The following is a 21879-nucleotide window of genomic DNA, read 5'->3' on the forward strand; positions in this document are numbered from 1 at the left end:
GGGGCACTCTGGTCTCTGCATTGAAAGGGGGCACTCTGGTCTCTGCATTGAAAGGGGGCACTCTGGTCTCTGCATTGAAAGGGGGCACTCTGCTCTCTGCATTGAAAGGGTGCACGCTGGTTTCTGCATTGAAAGGGGGCACGCTGGTCTCTGCATTGAAAGGGGGCACGCTGGTCTCTGCATTGAAAGGGGGCACGCTGGTCTCTGCATTGAAAGGGGGCACGCTGGTCTCTGCATTGAAAGAGGGCACGCTGGTCTCTGCATTCAAAGGGGGCACGCTGGTCTCTGCATTGAAAGGGGGCACGCTGGTCTCTGCATTGAAAGGGGGCACGCTGGTCTCTGCATTGAAGGGGGCACGCTGGTCTCTGCATTGAAGGGGGCACGCTGGTCTCTGCATTGAAGGGGGCACGCTGGTCTCTGCATTGAAGGGGGCACGCTGGTCTCTGCATTGAAGGGGGCACGCTGGTCTCTGCATTGAAGGGGGCACGCTGGTCTCTGCATTGAAGGAGGCACGCTGGTCTCTGCATTGAAGGGGGCACGCTGGTCTCTGCATTGAAGGGGGCACGCTGGTCTCTGCATTGAAGGGGGCACGCTGGTCTCTGCATTGAAGGGGGCACGCTGGTCTCTGCATTGAAGGGGGCACGCTGGTCTCTGCATTGAAGGGGGCACGCTGGTCTCTGCATTGAAGGGGGCACGCTGGTCTCTGCATTGAAGGGGGCACGCTGGTCTCTGCATTGAAGGGGGCACGCTGGTCTCTGCATTGAAAGGGGGCACGCTGGTCTCTGCATTGAAAGGGGGCACGCTGGTCTCGGCATTGAAAGGGGGCACGCTGGTTTATATTTTTTTTCAAACTATAGTCCGGCCCCCAACAGTGTCTGAGGGACCGTGAACTGGCCCCCTGTTTAAAAAGTTTGAGGACCCCTGAGTTAGAGGGTTGATCCAAACCATTTATCACTGATGGGTTGCCTGCAATGGTCAGCTTTTCTTAATTTATGTAAAACCTTTGTCCCAAAGGGGAAATAAAACTGTTGCTGTAAATGTTTAAAAAGCGTTAGCTGGAGTTCAATTTTCTAATCAAATCAATCTAACTCTGCTAGTGCATCTAACACTACCCTCACCTCAGGTTGACAATGCCTCCTCCTTTGTTCCTCCATCCAGACTGGGGGACACCTGGCCCCTCCTTCCCGTTGAGTGCCCCCACAGCAAGCAGCTTGCTATGGGGGCACCTGTGCCGAGCCACAGCTCCTGTGTCCATTCAGAAACAGGGTCGCGTCCCGCCCCCTCTCTCTCTTCATTGGCTCACTGACTGACAGCAGCAGGAGCCAATGGTGCCATGCTGCCATTTCAGCCAATGAGGAGGGAGTGTCTTGGGCAGCTGAGACAGCTACTGCTGGATCGAGAGGCGCTCAGGAATGTATTGGGGGGGGGGGTGAGCTAAGGGGGGCTGCTGCACACAGGAGTTTTTTTTTAACTTAATACATAGAATGCATTAAGATAAAAAAAAAACTTCTGACTTTACAACCACTTTAAATCAATTGAGCATTAAACTTGGTCCTATTTGTGGAATTTGAGATATGTTGATCTATGAATTGGTACTTGTACAGATCGCTTTCTATCCCTTTATTTACTGTCTCTTTCTGTTTTATTTATCCATTTGTAGCGTTCAAGCAGAGCTAAACTCTGTTAAAGGGAACCCTTCTGAGGCTGTAAGTTTCACCACATTGAGCTGCGAGCCAGACACCCCAAACCCTCCACGAATTGCAAATCGGACCAAAAATTCACTTTCCCTCCAATGGAAGGTATGTTATTTTACAAATGAGACTCAAAAGTCAGTTAATATGTAGAAGCGCCTAATATGTCTCCCCTTATTAATCTTCTTTGGGTTATCTAAAATGAGAATGTATTTTTCATCAATTATCTTTCTTTAGGATTTAATGTTCCTGTTCTAAAAAAAAATCAAGTACTTTTAAAGTCTTGCATACATTTAAACAAATCAGATGTTTAGAGCAGACATAACACCCTTCTTAGCATATCTGTGCACACACAGAGGATCCCGACACATGCACATAGATACCGTAGATCTCTACAATACTCAACATAACTAATGACATTTGTTCTCAAGGTGCTGGGGTCTCCCGTGCGCATGCAAACAAGTCCCAAAGACCTGGCGGAGTCCAGTAGCAAATCTGCGCATGCGCTAACTTTGGTTACGCAAGCATTATATGGGGAGTGATGCCGGAGCAATACCAGAGCGGCAGGGCTGGGTCAAGGGGTGGGCAGGAGGGACGGCTGCCCTGGGCGCAATGGTTTATCGCAGGGATGAGGGCGCTCTGACCCTAACCCTAAGGGAAGGAGGGGGGCGCAGTTTGGCATCTTTGCCCTGGGCGCTAGATGACGTTGTCCCGCCACTGCAGAGCAGAGGAGCACAGAATGCATTTGTGTTATTATGGTGTAGTATTATGAAAAAGAATAAGCATAGAAGATATCATCTGGAATATGGCAATCTATACATTTTGAAAGAATGATTCTCACTTGATTCCAGTAGGTCCAAAATTTTGTGTTTTTTACCTACCTCTGCTGTGTCACACCACCAGCAGATCCTTGGTATAGAAGGACCAAAGAAGGTATTGGATTAAGAAGTTCTGAAATCCTCTACCACCTTGACAGGTTTTAAAGATTTTGAAGTGATTTTTCATAATTATGTCATAAATGCAGCTATTTATTATATTATAATTTTTTAATATTTAAGGTCACACATTTTAGATGAATGCGGTCTTTTCAAACTCCAAGCACAATGCTCTTTTTACTTTCATCATTATAATAGTCAAAAGAATCTGTTCACTTAATTTATTGTTGCAGCATGGATATACTGTATGACTGAAATGGGTTTGTGCAGACAGAAAGTGGTGCAACCATGTTTTTTGCATTTGATGCTTAAAGGGGAACTTTACACAATAAAACTTGATAAATAATAATGTTCTTTAGAAAGCAGCATACATTCCACATTAATAATTATGCTACCAACATGAATATGGCGCTGTAAATTGCTCCGGTTTCTTCTTGTTGGAGGCTGCCATTTTGGTAAAGCCCAGAGACCCAGAGCAGCAGTAATTCTTTAGGCTGCCAGCAGATTGGCCTCTGCAGGCTCTAATTTTCAGCTTTGTGCCAAAAATGGAGAGCAACTGAACATGTGCAGAGCAGGATAAGACAGTGGAGTTGATTTCCTAAAGGCAAATGACGCACCCTTGTCCTAAACAGGGCTGCTAATAAATTTAGCTGTGCTAGGTGGTAGCTAGCCTGGCTAATTTGTAGTCTTTGTGATCATTGGATTTTCCTCCTGTCTGGTTTAGCTGTGGTTTCTCCCTTTTGTCACTAGGTGGCACTGTTACATTTGGCATTAGTATGATGGGCTTCAGTGAATGCAGGTTATGAATTTGTATACTTTTCTCAGCCAGTCATACTGGTTGCTGAGCATGCTGGGAGAAGGTATTTATTTGGAGGCAGTCAGTTGTTCTAGGTCACTTTTGCCTGGGTGGGTGTGTGAGGAACAGCTGTTGCTGGGTAGGCCTTAAGCCTGAGGCATAGCCATGTGCTCAGGGCTCTACAAGGGAGAGCCTGCTTACTACCTGGAAGCATAAAGAAAAGGATGGAGACCTGAGATGAAGTACCAGTGGTTACTCTGCCATGGACCGGGAATCCATGGAGGACCTGGGAAAGCGTCAAGATGGAATCATCCACAGAGTTCCTGCACCTTCTGTGAGTTGAATATTGTTGGTATAGGAGACCGCTACAAAGTACAGATTGCTGGTTCCAGCTTAAAGGCTCTTTTTCTGTGCTGCTGCCTACCTTTACTACATTTTTGTCTAAGGAGTCTGCCAATCTGCAAGTCTGCTGCTGTTTTTGACCAAGGGTGTCCTGTGCCCTACCCCTCTCTCTCACATTTTTCCTGTTGTGAGAAATAAACTTCTCTTTGTTCAAGCATAAAAGTGACTGGCGCCCATCTTTCTACACCACCCACCATGCCAAGTAACCTGCACCCTGAGGAGGAATGTCAGCCCTCCCTGTCTCTGGGGTCACCACCAGATCTCCAGAGGTTGGGGGGGGGGGGGGGCTACACAAATAATGGACTGTGCACTTTCCAAAGTGTCATTGAGTGTAAATGAGGGAGAGCGCTGCTAACTTCCATCATCCAATCATGTGCAAGCAAAAAAGCAGTTTTTTTTTTCTTGCATGTGATTGGCTATTCTTTGAAAAGAGAAGCTTTTACTCCTCACTTGTTTGCCGCTACACACGCTCATTTACTAAGATCAGGAGCAACTGCATTTGCAAAGTGCACAGTCTATTTGCCTTTAGTAAATCAACTCCAGTGTATTACTGGATTTTAAACAGTATAAACACTCATTTTTAATGCTTTACATAGCTAAATGGCCCATACACACGACTAGAAAATCGCACCAAAAATACCACTTTCGAAGAGATTGTATGATAATCTTATCATTAGTACACAGCTTTTGAGAGCCGATCACAACAGTTCATCCGATGTTATCCGATGGGACAAGCCTGAAAATGTTTCTCGTACGATACCAGATCGAATGTTTTCGTTTAATCAGGACAGTTTTTCGAAAATACAATAAAAATACACTACAACACATTACATCACTTCCAAATTTTTATTCTTTTGCACGAGAATTTTAGTAACTTTATTAAACGCTTTATTTTTTATATGCGATCAGCATGCAAAAAAAATTAAAAATAAAACTATCATTTATCCCATAATCTCATCGTCTGTACCAGGCATTACCTGCAAAAAGGGCCTGCCTGAAGTGATCTAGGACTTTATTTTCTGACTAAAGTTCCACTTTAAGCAGTTAGCACAGTTGCCATCCAGAGCATTTTTTTTTCTTTTACATAAATATATTATATATTATACAGTATCTCACAAAAGGAAGTACAACCCTCACATATTTGTAAATATTTTATTATATCTTTTCATGTGACAACCCTGAAGAAATGACACTTTGCTACAATGTAAAGTAGTGAGTGTACAGCTTGTATAACAGTGTAAATTTGCTGTCCCCTCAAAATAACTCAACACACAGCCATTAATGTCTAAACCGCTGGCAACAAAAGTGAGTACACCCCTAAGTGAAAATGTCCAAATTTGGCCCAATTAGCCATTTTCCCTCCCTGGTGTCATGTGACTCATTAGTGTTACAAGGTCTCAGGTGTGAATAGGGAGCAGGTGTGTTAAATTTGGTGTTATCGCTCTCTCTCTCACACTGGTCACTGGAAGTTCAACATGGCACCTAATAGCAAAGAACTCTCTGAGGATCTGAAAAAAAAAGAATTGTTGCTCTACATAAAGATGGCCTAGGCTATAAGAAGATTGCCAAGACCCTGAAACTGAGCTGCAGCATGGAGGCCAAGACCATACAGCGGTTAAACAGGACAGGTTCCACTTAGAACTGGCCTCACCATGGTCGACCAAAGAAGTTGAGTGCACATGCTCAGCATCATATCCAGAGATTTTCTTTTGGAAATAGACGTATGAGTGCTGACAGCATTGCTGCAGAGGTTGAAGGGGTGGGGGGGGGGGGCAGCCTGTCAGTGCTCAGACCATACGCTGCACACTGCATCAAATTGGTCTGCATGGCTGTCGTCCCAGAAGGAAGCCTCTTCTAAAGATGATGCACAAGAAAACCCGCAAACAGTTTGCTGAAGACAATCCGACTAAGGACATGGATTACTGGAACCATGTCCTGTGGTCTGATGAGACCAAGATAAACTCATTTGATTCAGGTGGTGTCAAGCGTGTGTGGCAGCAACCAGGTGAGGAGTACAAAGACAAGTGTGTCTTGCTTACAGACAAGCATGTTGGTGGGAGTGTCATGGTCTGGGGCTGCATGAGTGCTGCTGGCACTGGGGAGCTACAGTTCATTGAGGGAACCATGAATGCTTCAGTATGTGACAGCACATGTTGGCAGAGCAAGATCCCCTCCCTTTGGAGACTGGGCCACATGGCAGTATTCCAACATTACGACCCCAAACACACCTTCAGGACGACCCCTGCCTTGCCAAAGAAGCTGAGGGTAAAGGTGATGGACTGGCCAAGCATATCTCCAGACCTAAACCCTATTGAGCATCTGTGAGGCATCCTCAAACGGAAGGTGGAGGAGCGCAGGGTCTCTAAAAATGCACCAGCTCCGTTATGTCATCATGGAGGAGTGGAAGAGAACTCCAGTGACAACCTGTTAAGCTCTGCTGAACTCCATGCCCAAGAGGGCTAAGGCAGTGCTGGAAAATGATGGCCACACAATTCTGACACTTTGTGCCCAATTTGGACATTTTCACTTAGGGAATGTGCTCACTTTTGTTGCCAGCGGTTTAGACATTAATGGCTGTGTTGAGTTATTTTGAGGGAACAGCAAATTTACACTGTTAGAGCCGGTTCACACCACTTCCGACTTGGGAAGCGACTTGTGTGCCCTCAATTCTCTTGTCGTTACAAATCCAATGTAAATGAATGAGAGCCGTCTTAATATGCACTACTGAAGTCGCTCCGACTTCAGAAAAGGTTCCTGTACTACTTCAAGGCAACCTCTATCCGACTTGTGCACATAGACTTCAATGGGAGTCGCCTCTAAGTCGGATCCTTATCTATTTTGAAGCGACTGTGATCAGACTTTCCAGGAAGAAGAAAAAGATTACCATTCCCCACAGACAGTCGCCTATCATTTAAGTCTCTTCAAAGTCGCGCTAAAGTCGGCGCTAAAAAGTCGCTCCTTCATGGGGCGACTTTGAGTCGGAGTAGTGTGAACCGGCTCTTAGGCCCCTTTCACAGTTGTGCGACTTCACCGCGATTTTTACGCGACTTTGTAGACGCGATTTTAATGCGAGTTTGAGTGGGCTTATAATGTCTTTTCCTCAAAACGCATCAACATCTTGCCAAAAGTAGTGCAGGGACTACTTTGAAGTCGGTTTTTCCAATGGGGCTCATTGGAAATAATGGAGAACGACTTGTCATGCGATTCTGCAGTCCCAAATCGCATGACAAGTCGCACAAAAATATTTACAAAAATGTGAGGGGTGTACTCACTTCTGTGAGATACTGTATGTGGGCTGATCTGATCAAATCTCTATGCACCTCTGCAGTTATAAATTAGTATATTGTTATATGAATTTATTTGCCATCTGGGCTCACAGGAGGTCCCAGTGATGTTAGATTGTCATTATACAACGTGGAAGCTCGTTTAGAGTGTTGCCTAACAGGATTGGAAGATTAGAAGTGGATTATGCTGATGCTTTTTCTAAAAGGGGCCCACAGCTGAGCTTATCCAGTGTGTAAAAAGGTTAAAGTGGAACTCTGGAACCCCTGTAGGAGGTTCGTTTTGGTGTTTGTGTTCCGGTTTGAAAGATTCACCCTATATACTTTATTTTTGCTCTTGTGACAGTGGTAACGAGGACAAAAAAATGATGAGAACTTTTCCAGTTGTTACTACAACAAGAAATAAGGGAAATGTCTTATTGACTGCTATGAGGGACTCCCCTTTCCCTCCTTGTCTTCAGGACTGGAAATTAATTAAAAACTTCACAATAATACACAGACAGCAAAAATTGTTTTTAAATTATGACTGAAGGCAAAACTTTTTTTTTTTGGATAGAGTGGAGAGGGATAGAGATGCTTGTCAGTTTCTATTGTTGTCTATGCCCCCGTTAGGGAGATTTGCCCTCTCTATTTCTCCTGTGTATTATGGTTGAAAGTGAAAGTAAAAGAAAATCCCACATTTTGGGTTGTCCCCAGAAAAGTAATAGAAAGGAAATCTTCCAATGGGGACACTAGTTCTGGTGACAGGGGGTCCCCAATGAATTCGTTTTTTTTTTCAGTGATTTCCTCACTTCCTGTTTGGCTATGGAACAGGAAGTGAAGGGAAATCTCCAAAATAGGACACAGATGGCAAAAAAAAAAAAAATCTGACAGGAGTTATAACCTTCCCTTGCTGTATCCAAAATGAAAAAAAAAAGTTTTACGTATAGTTCTACTTTATCTACTCCCTACTCTGGCCAAAACCGTGATATACAACATTTTGCCTTTAGATAGATTCCGTGGTAAATTGTCCATCTCAAAACTCTAAACCAGGAATCTCCAAACTTTCTAAACAAAGGTCCAGTTTACTGCCCTTCAGACTGTAGTGGGGCTGGACTGTGGCCAGTGGGAGAAAAAAATGTCTTGGCGTCAGTGGGAGTAAACAATACCCCATCATTAGTATTGAGGGGAATAATAGTGCCTTATCATTGGTATCAATGGGAAGAATAGTGCCCCATTATTGGTATCAATGGGAGAAATAGTGCCCCATTATTGGTATCAATGGGAGAAATAGTGCCCCATTATTGGTATTAATGGGAGGAGTAGTGTCCCATCATTGGTATCAATGGGAGGAGTAGTGTCCCATCATTGGTATCAATAGGAGGAATAGTGCCCCATAATCCATGTCAGTGGGAGTAAAAGTGCTCCATCATTAATATCAGTAGGAGAAATAGTGCCCCTTCATGGCTATTAGTGGGAGGACTAGTGCCCCATTGTTGGTGTCAGTGAGCGGAATAGTGCCTCATCAATGCTGTCAGTGGGAGGACTAGTGCCCCATTGTTGGTGTCAGTGAGCGGAATAGTGCCTCATCAATGGTGTCAGTGGGAGGACTAGTACCCCATTGTTGGTGTCAGTGAGCGGAATAGTGCCTCATTAATGGTGTCAGTGAGAGGACTACAGGGAGTGCAGAATTATTAGGCAAATGAGTATTTTGACCACATCACCCTCTTTATGCATGTTGTCTTACTTCAAGCTGTATAGGCTCGAAAGCCTACTACCAATTAAGCATATTAGGTGATGTGCATCTCTGTAATGAGAAGGGGTGTGGTCTAATGACATCAACACCCTATATCAGGTGTGCATAATTATTAGGCAACTTCCTTTCCTTGGGCAAAATGGGTCAAAAGAAGGACTTGACAGGCTCAGAAAAGTCAAAAATAGTGAGATATCTTGCAGAGGGATGCAGCACTCTTAAAATTGCAAAGCTTCTGAAGCGTGATCATCGAACAATCAAGCATTTCATTCAAAATAGTCAACAGGGTCGCAAGAAGCGTGTGGAAAAACCAAGGCGCAAAATAACAGCCCATGAACTGAGAAAAGTCAAGCGTGCAGCTGCCAAGATGCCACTTGCCACCAGTTTGGCCATATTTCAGAGCTGCAACATCACTGGAGTGCCCAAAAGCACAAGGTGTGCAATACTCAGAGACATGGCCAAGGTAAGAAAGGCTGAAAGACGACCACCACTGAACAAGACACACAAGCTGAAACGTCAAGACTGGGCCAAAAAATATCTCAAGACTGATTTTTCAAAGGTTTTATGGACTGATGAAATGAGAGTGAGTCTTGATGGGCCAGATGGATGGGCCCGTGGCTGGATTGGTAAAGGGCAGAGAGCTCCAGTCCGACTCAGACGCCAGCAAGGTGGAGTACTGGTTTTGGCTGGTATCCTCAAAGATGAGCTTGTGGGGCCTTTTCGGGTTGAGGATGGAGTCAAGCTCAACTCCCAGTCCTACTGCCAGTTTCTGGAAGACACCTTCTTCAAGCAGTGGTACAGGAAGAAGTCTGCATCCTTTAAGAAAAACATGATTTTCATGCAGGACAATGCTCCATCACACGCGTCCAAGTACTCCACAGCGTGGCTGGCAAGAAAGGGTAAAAAAGAAGAAAAGCTAATGACATGGCCTCCTTGTTCACCTGATCTGAACCCCATTGAGAACCTGTGGTCCATCATCAAATGTGAGATTTACAAGGAGGGAAAACAGTACACCTCTCTGAACAGTGTCTGGGAGGCTGTGGTTGCTGCTGCACGCAATGTTGCGTGTTCACCACGCAATGGTGAACAGATCAAAACACTGACAGAATCCATGGATGGCAGGCTTTTGAGTGTCCTTGCAAAGAAAGGTGGCTATATTGGTCACTGATTTGTTTTTGTTTTTGAAAGTCAGAAATGTATATTTGTAAATGTTGAGATGTTATATTGGTTTCACTGGTAAAAATAAATAATTGAATGGGTATACTGTATATTTGATTTTTGTTATGTTGCCTAATAATTATGCACAGTAATAGTCACCTGCACACACAGATACCCCCCTAAAATAGCTAAAACTAAAAACAAACTAAAAACTACTTCAAAAAATAGTCAGCTTTGATATTAATGAGTTTTTTGGGTTCATTGAGAACATGGTTGTTGTTCAATAATAAAATTATTCCTCAAAAATACTCATTTGCCTAATAATTCTGCACTCCCTGTAGTGCCCCATTGTTGGTGCCAGTGAGCAGAATAGTGCCTCATCAATGGTGTCAGTGGGAGGACTAGTGCCCCATTGTTGGTGTCAGGAACTATGCCCCACTGTTGCTGACAGGGGCGGGCAAAAACAGGCAAAGGGCTGCAGTTTGGAGATCACTAAACTGATACATTTGTAAATCTTGTTCTGTTGAAAAACAGACTTACTGGCCAGATCACCAGGTGAGAATAAAGAAAAGAAAAAGAGAAAATGAATGCAGCCACCATTTTTATGAATTGGTAAGCTGCAATATGTCTTGTTTGCTTTTGGAGGTAATGCTGCTTGAAATTCGGCAGGGGTCAGTGCAAGGGGTGAGTGCTTCAGCGCATCGCACGGTTTTCTTTCTTTTTTTTATTTACTTTGAATTGTCACATTGGGCTTTATTTACTAAAGCTAGAGAGGGCAACATTAGTCACAATTCTGCAGAGAAACCAATCAGCTTCCAAGTTTTATTGCTAAAGCTTAAATAAACAAGCTGAGGTTAGAAGCTAATTGGTTTCTCTGCAGAATTGTGACTTATTTTGCCCTCTCTAACATTGATAAATAAACCCTATAGCTGACACTTCATGTCTCTGCTTAGCAGTGCCTTCCAGCACACTGTGAAAAAAATGCAGCATTGTCTGCATTTTTCTGCACATCACACCAAAGTTGTGCTGGGGAAAAAAAAAAAAAGTTGTTTTCTATGCCCTCATGGTGACTGGCGTTTATCCAGTGCAGAATCTGCCGGTCACTGCACATAGTGTGAATGAGTCCTTATAGCTTTCACAATCAGTGTCACTTGAGATATAAAATTGGGCAAAGCTATAAAGCAATGCAACAATGGGACAGGCTCTCGAACCGTTGTGGCCCCTCCATGGCACTAATCAGATGGGCCTAAATCCGTTAAGTGATTTGCATTGTCCTTCAAAATTCTATTTAACATTTATCCATTTATTGTTATTGCCATCATTATACAGCAGGAAACATTTGATCTTGCCTTCTAAAGCTAACCAAGTTTTTGCTTTACTTGATTTCATCAAGGCGGTGGCCAGTGTGTGATATAATTAGTTACTTGGTTCCACTAATTGAATATTTGGAAAGTAAAAGAGAATGATGATATCCGGCATAGAGAGGTGGTAATAGCACCTGTTCTCTTTATCAGTTTGTGTTTGGAGAGGGGAAGCAGTCCTTCCTTTGAGCACATTCATATGCTAGTAAATAATTTCTCATATTTTATGCAGCAATTCACTGCTCATACAGTTAGTGAATCACTTGTCAGGAAACCCCCGGCTACCTACCGATAATCCAGTCTTTTCTTTTCACACTTCATTGAAGAGTGATGCCAGGCAACATGTTTAAACAGTCTGCTGCCATTGTTGTGTTTTGATGTAATCAGGCAGTGTTCTGTTTTGTGATCAGTAAAACATTACATGGTCGTTATCAGCGTGAGCAATAACACCTATGTTGCCATGTTGTGCTTATGACTTCCCAGCGTCAGTAAGATTGGAAGCCAGCTCTCATTTGCCTTTTTATCCTGTTTCAGATTGACTCAAACAAATCATCCCTGGTGCTTAATGTGAATCAATTCTAAATATAAATTCAAAACGAGAGCAGAGGTTACCAGCAGTGAAAACTGCGTCAAAAAATCATTGATACAGGCATGTAGGCAGATCAATTTTTACATACATTTTTCTTGTAAAAGTTTGGCTAGGCCCGGCCCCCTTTCACCATTTGAATGTTCCAGATGGTCAGTGAGGACACCTTTTCCATTAAATGACCAACAGGAAAGCTCAAGAAATAATAAAAGATAAGATTTTTACAGCAAATGTGGAGAGTTTCATTTAATTTTAGATTGTTGTTCTCTTATTAGTTATTTTGACATGAAGTTTTCATGGAAGGTGACCTCTGCTTAAGCAGTTTTAAATTGCCTAGGTTTGTGCCATGTTGACTTTAAAGTGAACCTGTGAGGCATTTTAAATGTTAAATGGGACGTCCACCTTAAGACTAAAATCGCTACATCTGCAGGTATCCACAATCTAAGACTAGTGCGAAAAACACAAGGCGCCTCTAGGTGACAGTTTACTGTGACACACAAGGGTTAAAAACACTTACAGAAGTTTCCATTCTGGTAAGGCATGGAACATAGTTGATCCTCTATGCTCAGCATTGTCCTATGTGGATGGGATGGGGGGAGAGAGCTGGCTTGCAGCTGTTATGTATCCAGGAGGACGCTGGTGTGTGCAGGAGCAGAGAGACAGCAGTGCGGCTGGGTTTCCGGAACCACGCTGGAACGCACGTGGCGGGTATCAGGTGGTGGTGGGCGCCTGGGCGGTAGCCCATTTCGAAGCATGCACAGCTCTTTTGTCAGACCTTCAAAAAAGATTTCTTCTTTACAAGGCTAGATAGGTTAGCCTTAGATCGTAGATGCCTAGAGATGTAGCAGTTTTCGTTTTGGGGTGGACTTCCCCTTTAAAATGTAAACGTTCTGCCTTAGCACAAGTTCCACAAGATGCCTACAGGCGTTTACAAACATCTGACTTACAAACGAGCCCTACTTACAATCGGAGGGAGACAACGGGAAGTGAGAGGAAATCTACCACTAGAAAGAGAAATTCACTCCTGTAAGAGCTATCATAGGAAAAAGGTGTCTCCACTGAAGCTTTATCACAAATTTTTGCTTCCACAACAACCCAAAATCTTCACAGACAGCAAAACAACCATTACACCCTTCCATGTACTATTCAAAAAGCTTACAAATTTTTTTTTGGCTGGAACTACACTTAAAAAATGTACCTGTTCCGACTTACAAACAAATTCAACTTAAGGCCAAATCTGCAGAACCTATCTTGTTTGTAACCCGGGGACTGCCTGCCTGTATTTGCTTTTATTATCCACAAAGACCCCCCTTTTCGTGCCTGTCTGATATTGGTTACAGTTTGTTACTAGAGGTCTGCTTAAATCCTGACTCCAGGCCGTTGTTACTTCCCCAAGCATTGCATGAGAACATTACTCATTTGTCTGGTGGTAGGATAAAAATTACCTTATTGCACGCTCTTCTCTGCTGTCTGACCCTCTGGAATGTGGCCAAGTCCTTACCATCCTGTACAATGCAGAACTGCTGGTCCTGCATTGTACATGATGGCATCAGAGCACAGCTTTCATTAGAAATGAAGTGCCCCTGTACAGCCTACATGACAGTCCCCCCCTTCCCCAGTGTATAAACATTAACACAAAGGCTAAGAGCTACCCCAGCTTAGCAGTCCTTGCCTAGAGCCTTTCCACTGTTTCCCCGAAAAGAGAGAGAAAAAAACATCACCTCTCCAGTGTCCTGTGAATACTGAAGAGTGTCCTGCCTATTGCAGTTCCTGGGAAAATCTTGCCTCGTAATGCACAAGTGAAGTGTCCAACAGCACCTACCCTCATCCCTTGCTCCATCTTCTCCATTGCCAGTTAATCATGGGGGTAGGTGGAAGTTTGCAGTGAGGGAGGAGAGAGTAAGCAGAGGAAAAAATCTTGAATTCTCCACTGTTCCTTTATTCTGCTTCAAAGAAGCTGCACTAAGGCCACCCATAGGCAGTACCTGCTGGATCTGATGTGCCTGGGCCTAGTACAGGAGTACTGCCAGTACCTCCCTATAGGCTGCCCTGTGTCCGAGAGCTGCAACTGGCTGGGAAGCAAAGTGAAGCAGCTTCATTGGAGCCAAAGAGGAGGAAGCCTGTGAAAGTAAGGCAAGGATTCGTGCAAATTTCTTTCCTCCTTAGCCAAACAAGCATTTAAACCCACTAACCCTTTCCCTGTCCAATAAGGCCTCATCCAGAGGGGCATGCTACAGCATACACCAGTGTGCAAGGGCTTTGTTTGCCCTCACAGGGATGCACGGGCAGTCCCATTCATGTCAACTGGGATGCAGCAGCTGCATGGCCACATGCCAATTAGACATCCATGTGGTGCACAACCCCGAACACACACTGTCTGCATTCAGGGCCATGCGCACACGCAAATGTCAAATTGGGAACAGCGGATGTGTCAACTTCTGCATCCCAGTTGACATGAATGGGACTGCCTGCACTAACACCTGTGCATCCCTGTGTGGACAAACACTGCATGGCTCTCACATAGGTGTTAGCTGTAGTTTGCTCGTGTGAACAAGGTGCTCCTATTGGCCTGACGAAATACCATTAAACGGCTGGATGGCAGTTGGTAGGGCTTGGTCCCTGTTAGACTCCCAAAAAATCCACTGAAAATGACAGTTTTAAATAAATATATATATATATATATATATTTTATATACATAATTGGTTTTATATTCGACTTTTTATTTAATATCATGAATTTGTCGGCCATTATTGGCACCTTTAGCACAAGAAAAGCTCAATAAAAATGCATCCCTTTAAATTCTGTGTATTCACACTTGTCTGTTGCATTTCTGTTGTGGTGTAAAAAATCCTGCTTGCTGCATTTCTGATCCGTTAAAAAAAAAAAACGCACCTGTCTGTGGAAATGCATTTAAAACGCAGCAAGAATGCATCAATAAAGCACCCGTGTTAAGTTTCTGATGCAGTTTTTGAGTCACATAACCTATGAAAAACAACCCATAAGCACAGCAAAATTGTAATTATCGGCACATTTTTTGCTTCGACAAAATGTCAACAACACGATTCTCGGCTGCCAAAAGTTCGGTATCTATAATCCAATTTGAGTGGCACACCAAAGAGTTTTTTTTTGCCTCATAAATGTAATAATAAGGAATGCTTTAGAAATAGGGACTAGAGGACTAAGCTAAATAAGGTGTTTTTAATCTCTTGGTATTCAGTAACGTTTTGCTTTCTGACAGTTACAGGGGCAAGGGAGATGCAGGTGCCCTGATGCCCAGGTGCCAATGCCCCCATTGGATGATCTCCCTGCAAGTGAGAAAGGGGGAGCATCCTACAGTGTGTGGGGAGGTAGTAGAGCCAACTAGGTGCTGCAGCCAAATACGGCAACAAAAGTAAGATAGGTTAAAGATGATGGAGCCTTTAAGGAATTGGGGAGAAGATGAGGGCAGTGGAGAGGGTGGGGGGTTCTGTACAGAAGTCAGAGCTGAAGAGGGGAGAAAGTGAGATGTCAAAGGGGATGCAGAGGTAAGCAGCTGTTAAAGTTGGCTGACCTCTGCACTCTGTGCGTAGCGCACCCCTGAATGCTGCGCTCTGTGCGTAGCGCACCCCTGAATACTGCACTCTGTTAGTAGCGCACCCCTGAATTCTATACTCTGTGCGTAGCGCACCCCTGAACTCTGTACTCTTTGCGTAGTGCACCTCTGTACTCTGTGTGTAGCGCACCCCTGAATTCTGAAAGTAATGCACTCCTGGTATTTAATACCCACAATTTGTGTCCACTTGGCAGGTGTGCATGTGGAGGGCAGGGGGTTGTTTTGGTGGGGTCATAGTTGAGTTCCTGCACTTAAAAAAAAAAAAAAGCCCTGGCCAGATTTATCATTTTCTCCATTAGACCAGATGGCATGTACTGTTAATCATTTCTGTGTTTTATACCTAGAATATATGTCTGCTCTGGTAGAATGCAATCTGATAAGTGGGATGGCACCCACTGTAGCTGAGCAGTTCCCATAAAATACATACAGTATATGAGAATTGCTGTTTCTTTATTTTTGAAGATGCACAAGTCCACAGCTGTCATCTTTATCCTTTATTTACTAATAGGTCCATGACACAGAATGTGCTAGCAGCCGTTCACATAGCTGTACACCTGATATGTACATACAGTATTTGTTAAAGACCAATGACTCACCACTTGTTCCAGTTGACTGTTTTGTCTAATTAATAAACTGTATGATGTGTTTCTATTTCTAGGCATCATGTGACAATGGGTCCAAGATACACAGCTATCTTCTCGAGTGGGATGAAGTAAGTGTAATGGAGAAATTATTTTAATTACAGAATATTTATTAACACACAGAAATGAGTACCTAATTTGGCCTGAAGCAGATCAAACACATTAATATCCCTGTGGTTATAATATTTCTGTGCAGTGGTTTGGAAGCCTTAAAGTGGTTTTAAACCGCTGAAATGAAAAAATGAACAAAGCATATTTTTCTATAGTGTGTATTTGCCTTGATCCAAAGCACCTGTCATGATTTTTGTCTGTCGTATTATTACTTCTGACAGTCTATGCTGACACCAGACAATCCTGGGAGAGGAGCCCGACCTCCTCCAGCACACAGCAGTTGATTGACAACCCATGTTTCCCTGTGAGACTGTGTAGAGGGGGGCGTCATCTTCCCCCCCCCCCCCCCACTCAGATCTCAGAATACACTCTGCTCCCTATCCTATGCTGTGCATTGTGTGACATTCAATCCCTGCCCCTGCCTTCCAATGCTCAGAAATGATGTGTAAAATGTGTGCTTTAGATGTCTGTAGAGGAGAGAGGGCAGCATATAAACAGGGAAAACCTATGCAGGAGGATTTGTTTCATCTCCATGTATCACCTGTGGCTTGTCACTTCAGTGGTTATTTGTAAGGGTTTACAACCACTTTATAAGTGTAGCATTGCCCCATAGGGCTTGCTGGATGAGGACTTGTTGGGCCTCCTGTGATTACCAGCATGCAGTCACTTAGGCTACAGTTCACACATTCGTCCTTACTCTCAATGGCTCGTTGCTCAATAAACAGTCCAGGGGTTTTGGTTTTTCGTGTTTATTTTGGAACTTGGATAGGAGAAGGGAATAGTGGAATACTCCAACTGTAACGATTCACAATGGATAAGGACAACTCACTTGGCCTCACCAGGTTGCTTGTGGAAGTAGCTGCACTGCTTGAACCATACTGCCACATTTATGGAAGAGGTTAAATCTCGTTGATGTTTTCTCTCCAGCATTAGACTTAGTGAACTACATTATCTTCAGTACACACTCGAGCATCCCCTTTACAGACACCCGTCCACTAACTCTTCTAGCTGCAGGGGTGGCCCCCCTCAGGTTAGGCTTTTTCAGTCAGCTTCACAGGACCTCTGTGTTCAGTTCCTCTCTAGCTTTTTCTAGGCTCTCAGCTCAACTACTTGAGGCCGCATGGCACCTCTACAGAGGAGGAGGAGGCAGCCCCCCCCCAGGACTCCACTATCCAGACGAAAGACCCCGAGCACATGTGCTCCTGGCATTTATACAGTATCCCAGCACGCACTAGGCACTTTTCCTCTGCCAAATCACCAGGTCTGTACTAAATGCCTGTGCACTCATTTGTCAAGTTTCCTCCCACTGTCCAATATGCCTCCCTATTGGACCAGTGTGAAACACTCTGCAGACTGAGTTGCACCTGAGCAAAGTGAGCAGACCTCCCTAACAGATCCTGCTCTCTGGTAGGCAGAGAAGAATATAGATTTACCTGGCAATCCTTCTGGTAAGCAGACAGGATTCAAAAACTATACTCTCTAGCACCTACCTAGGAGGGTGCTGCATAAGTAAATCACCTCTGTAATCTTCGCCTGGCAAAATGCTTTTACACTTGTAACCCAACTTATTCGCCAAACTTCAAGCAACTCTGGCCACAAAGAATAATGGCAGCACCAATCTTTACTTCATCACATGCAGTAGGTAGACTGCCATTCTTTTCTGTAGCCAGGCTTTATAATTTACATCAGGCATAAGAGAGGAAAAAAACAGCACTCATAGGGGTAAACCCTCTCCAGACAAGGCTGGCTAGTGAAAAGGGAGGTTTTCTGCTGAAGGAAGTCTGTTTTATGATGTTTACCGATACATAGGCAAAGAGTAGGGAATATTTTGGCTTGTAAAGGTGCGCTTATTTTTCGAACGAACAGATAATTACTTTTTTCTGCCTGCCCTATCGAAAATAACCTACCCCTTTTATTATAATTGGATGTTCCAGTTTCAAGGTAATCTGTCACATAGGTAAGCTTATGTAAGCACCTATTAGGGCTGTGTGCTAGTTATGGTGAAATTAGGCCTCGTTCACACAGGAGGCAGTAAAAAAAAAAGGTGGTTGAGTCGCTTTTTTACCGCTCACCTAAAGCGGAACTTACAATCACCCAGGGCTGTACACATGGTTCAGCAATAATTAAAACCCCTTTTGCGTTTGACAAGAGGCATCATCACCAAACTGGACCTATTTATTGAATGCGGGTGTGCCCCAACTATGTGCAATACATGAGGTTGCTATGTAATACATGGGCTTTTCAAGGTTAAAAGAGTCATTGAAGAGGCAACATATCGCCTTCCAGCCATCTGTCAACTGCCCTCTGAAATGCCATACACCGCGGAATTGCTTTTCAGTGGGCCAGCAAGGGCTGCCGCTCATGTGAACAAGCTGTCCTTGGGTATGCTTAAATAGTATAGACCACATAGCTATGACCTATATCCTCTGTACGCTGTTTCCTTCCATTTTTTGTGAGAAAAAGTATAATTTATTTTAGACTTAATTTACATTGGAAAACTTCTAAAATGATGACAACATGTTTATTGTTTTAGATTTAAAATGAACTGGTTTTCCTTTTTTTTCCTCTTAGGGGAAGGGGTGCCAGGAGTTTTCCCAGTGTTACTATGGACTACAGAAGCAGTTTAGGGTAACAAAGCTGTCACCAGCAATGGGGTACACTTTCAGGCTTGCAGCAAAAAACGACATGGGCATGAGGTATACCTTCTCTGTGTAAACTAGTTTTTCGTTGTTCAATATTTTTATTTTATTTTGTGCTTTTATCTCGGTTATCTTCCTCGGTGATTTGACTGACCATTTTACTCTGTTTTTCCAAGTGGTTTTAGCGAAGAAGTGTTGTTCTACACCTCAGGCAGTGCTCCCACAGTGCCAGCAAGTCCTACACTTATTAAAGCTGGAATTAGTTGGTTATCAATACAATGGACTAAACCCTCAGGTACACCGTCTGATGAAGGAATTTCTTATATTTTGGAAATGGAAGACGAAACCTCGGTATGTGCAGTAAACAAATTCATACATCCTGTTCGGTAATTGATTACTTTTCCTATCTCATCTTACTAATTCTGCTTAGGGGCACTAATTTTGCATTATATAACCGCCATACCCTATACTATAAGGTTAAAAAATTATGCTGCAATGTATTCACTCCTTGAGTATCTCAAATGTAAGAGCTACATCATAATCCTCCTAAATTAACTCTTCTTTTCCCCTTTTGCGGTTATTGTTCTGATTATTATTTCTATTTATTTTTTTCTACCTTTCATTTTTTTTTTTACTTTCATTTGTTTTGGTTGATTTTTTTTTTTTTTTTTTCAGCGTCACATAAAGAGAACATGTGCACATTAAAAAAAAAAACCCTTTCCAATTAAAACTGTTATTCAAAAAAATAAATAAACCCTTCTGTGCTTTTTATTGTCGTTGTAACTGGGACAAATTTAAAAATACAATGTCTGCATTTTATATACAATAAAACTACTTTAAGAATAACAAAAAAACAAATACTGGCCAAATTAGATTTTTTCATTCGTTCATTAAAGGACACAGCTCCTGCCCTTCTTGACCATTGGGTTATAGAACTCTCCCCTACATGAGTAGGACACTAGGCAGAAAAAACTTCTGGCCACACCCATGGACAGTCCCAAAGGGTTACTCCCTCTCCCTGCTATAGTCACTCAGTTTTTTTTCTACCTAGTCCGAAGTAAGAACCTAGCTCCTTGCTGGGATCTTTTTTAGATAGAACATTTTTTCCTCCCGGATTTTTCCTGTGAAATCTACGATCAACTGCCGGACTGGGCAAAGGGCTGGATAATCAAGATCCAGTGGTCACCCCAGTCTGGCCAACGAGCGCGCACAGGCCTCAGCTTCACGCCAGGTCGACCGTGACCTAGCTCCACTGGACCGGTGCTGGCCCTGCGACTTAACGTCTCGCGAGGTCGCATTGTTTTTCCTGGCCGACAGCCCTCCCATTTCAATGGGGTCGGGAGGGGGGTGTGCCACCGGCGACCGGATGGTCGACTGCGGGGGAGGGGGGTTTGTACCTGGTGGGGGCTCCTGCCAGGGTCCCCTGTTTTGCCTTGATCTGTCCTTGAGGCCTAGTCTCCCAATTCTGGGTCCCTGTATGCCTCGTGGTGCCGCCATTTTGTTGTAGCCTGTGTATTCCTATACACAGTGGCCATATTTGTGTAGTCCAGGGGCCATTTTTCTTGTGGTTTGCCATTGCAAATAGCAACGGCTATGACAGTGGAGCCCTGTGGGCGGCGATTTTCAGCGGTGGGAGCCTTATCCCCTGGTGTTGACTCCTGGATCATTTAGCTTCCTAATCGCCGCATGTGTAGTGCAGATTCTCCTGGTGGTTGCAGGTGCCTGTGTCGGTGGGTGGTGAGTCTGGTGGGGTCCACTCCCTCTCTATTGGGGATTGCTCTGTGCCTTATGCTTGGCGACCAGGCTGTGCTGCCAATGTGGTGGGGGTTGTCCCTTAGCAGTGTGTTACACTTTTTTGTGGGGTTCCCCTAGTGACTCATGGAGTCTTTGGAGCACATCTCCCCACCAGATCCTTTCTCTGTGGCTGCGGGACCCTCCGGGTCCCAACCAACCATCCATCCATGCACTGACAGGAGTCCCTTGTGTCCTGGGTGGACTCGGCTTGTGGGTGACGGGCTAGCAAAAAGCGTCCCCCGCCTTCCCCTGCCTCATCTGTCTCATTAGATCCTGAATCTCATTCAGCCGCTGCAACCACATGCCTGGAATCCTCTGATAGTGAGAACGTCTGCGACCGCCCATTAAAAGGTGCTGGTGGAGATTGGAGGACGCAGCTGAAGCTGTGATGGAGGCGCAGGTACCCCTTGGCACTCGCAAGCCATCCAGAGTGGCAAAGGTGTTTCCTTTCCCTGCCTATTTTGACAGAATTGTCGCTAAAAAGTAGGGGCGACCAAAGCGTCCCCGTAGGGTTCCTAAGCGTTTTACTAGGCGTGTTCCCTATGAGGAGTCCCTTCTTAAGAAGTGGACTGTTCCACTAGTGATGGATCCTCTGGTTTCCAGATTAAACGAGGCAACCTTGATTCTGGTTGAAGAGTCCCCGGCCTTTAAGTACCCGGCTGACCAGAAGGTGGAGGCTGTGGCCCACACTATGTACACCTTAGCTGGTTCGGCAATGAGGCTGGTATTTACCATTGCCCTGGTGTCGCAAACTCTGACCGAGTGGGCTAAGCTCATACGCCATGACCTGGAGGGAGAACAACTCCCCCCTGCCTTTGCTTAGCTGGTGAACCAGCTGGTCCAGGGGCTGCAGTTTTTCTGTGATGCCTCTTTTGATTTGGCTCCTTTCAGGGTCTCCTCTGGTGTATCCAAATGAACCTAGTCTGGCAACCTGAGAGCGGGCTTCTCCAGACCTGTGGACTAGGCTCCTGCATGTAGGTGCGCCCCCACCCGTATCAGGGGTGAGGGGACGTCTTCTCTGGTTTTATGACCCGTGGACTTCCTCGGTACAAGACAAGTGGGTCCACAAAGTCATTCAGTCCAGTTACATGATCGAGTTTCGCTCTTGTCCCCCTGGCAAGGTTTTTTTTCTTCCAACCTGCGCCTGTCCCCAGACCGG

At 44.4% G+C, this 21879-nt stretch overlaps 1 protein-coding gene across 5 annotated transcripts in view; it reads left to right on the forward strand.

Annotated features, from left to right (window-relative positions):
* The window catches only part of FNDC3A (fibronectin type III domain containing 3A), a 491075-nt gene that overhangs the window by 385122 nt on the left and 84074 nt on the right, over positions 1–21879 (forward strand). For all 5 annotated transcript variants that reach the window (XM_082246110.1, XM_082246111.1, XM_082246114.1 and 2 more), the window contains 4 exons: positions 1661–1799; positions 16194–16247; positions 18859–18983; positions 19103–19277. In XM_082246110.1, coding sequence (XP_082102236.1) covers positions 1661–1799; positions 16194–16247; positions 18859–18983; positions 19103–19277 — 493 coding nt within the window. The remainder of the gene's footprint in view (positions 1–1660; positions 1800–16193; positions 16248–18858; positions 18984–19102; positions 19278–21879) is intronic.

Source organism: Pelophylax lessonae, assembly GCF_965119305.1.
Source record: "Pelophylax lessonae genome assembly, chromosome: 2".
Taxonomy (NCBI): Eukaryota; Metazoa; Chordata; class Amphibia; order Anura; family Ranidae; genus Pelophylax; species Pelophylax lessonae.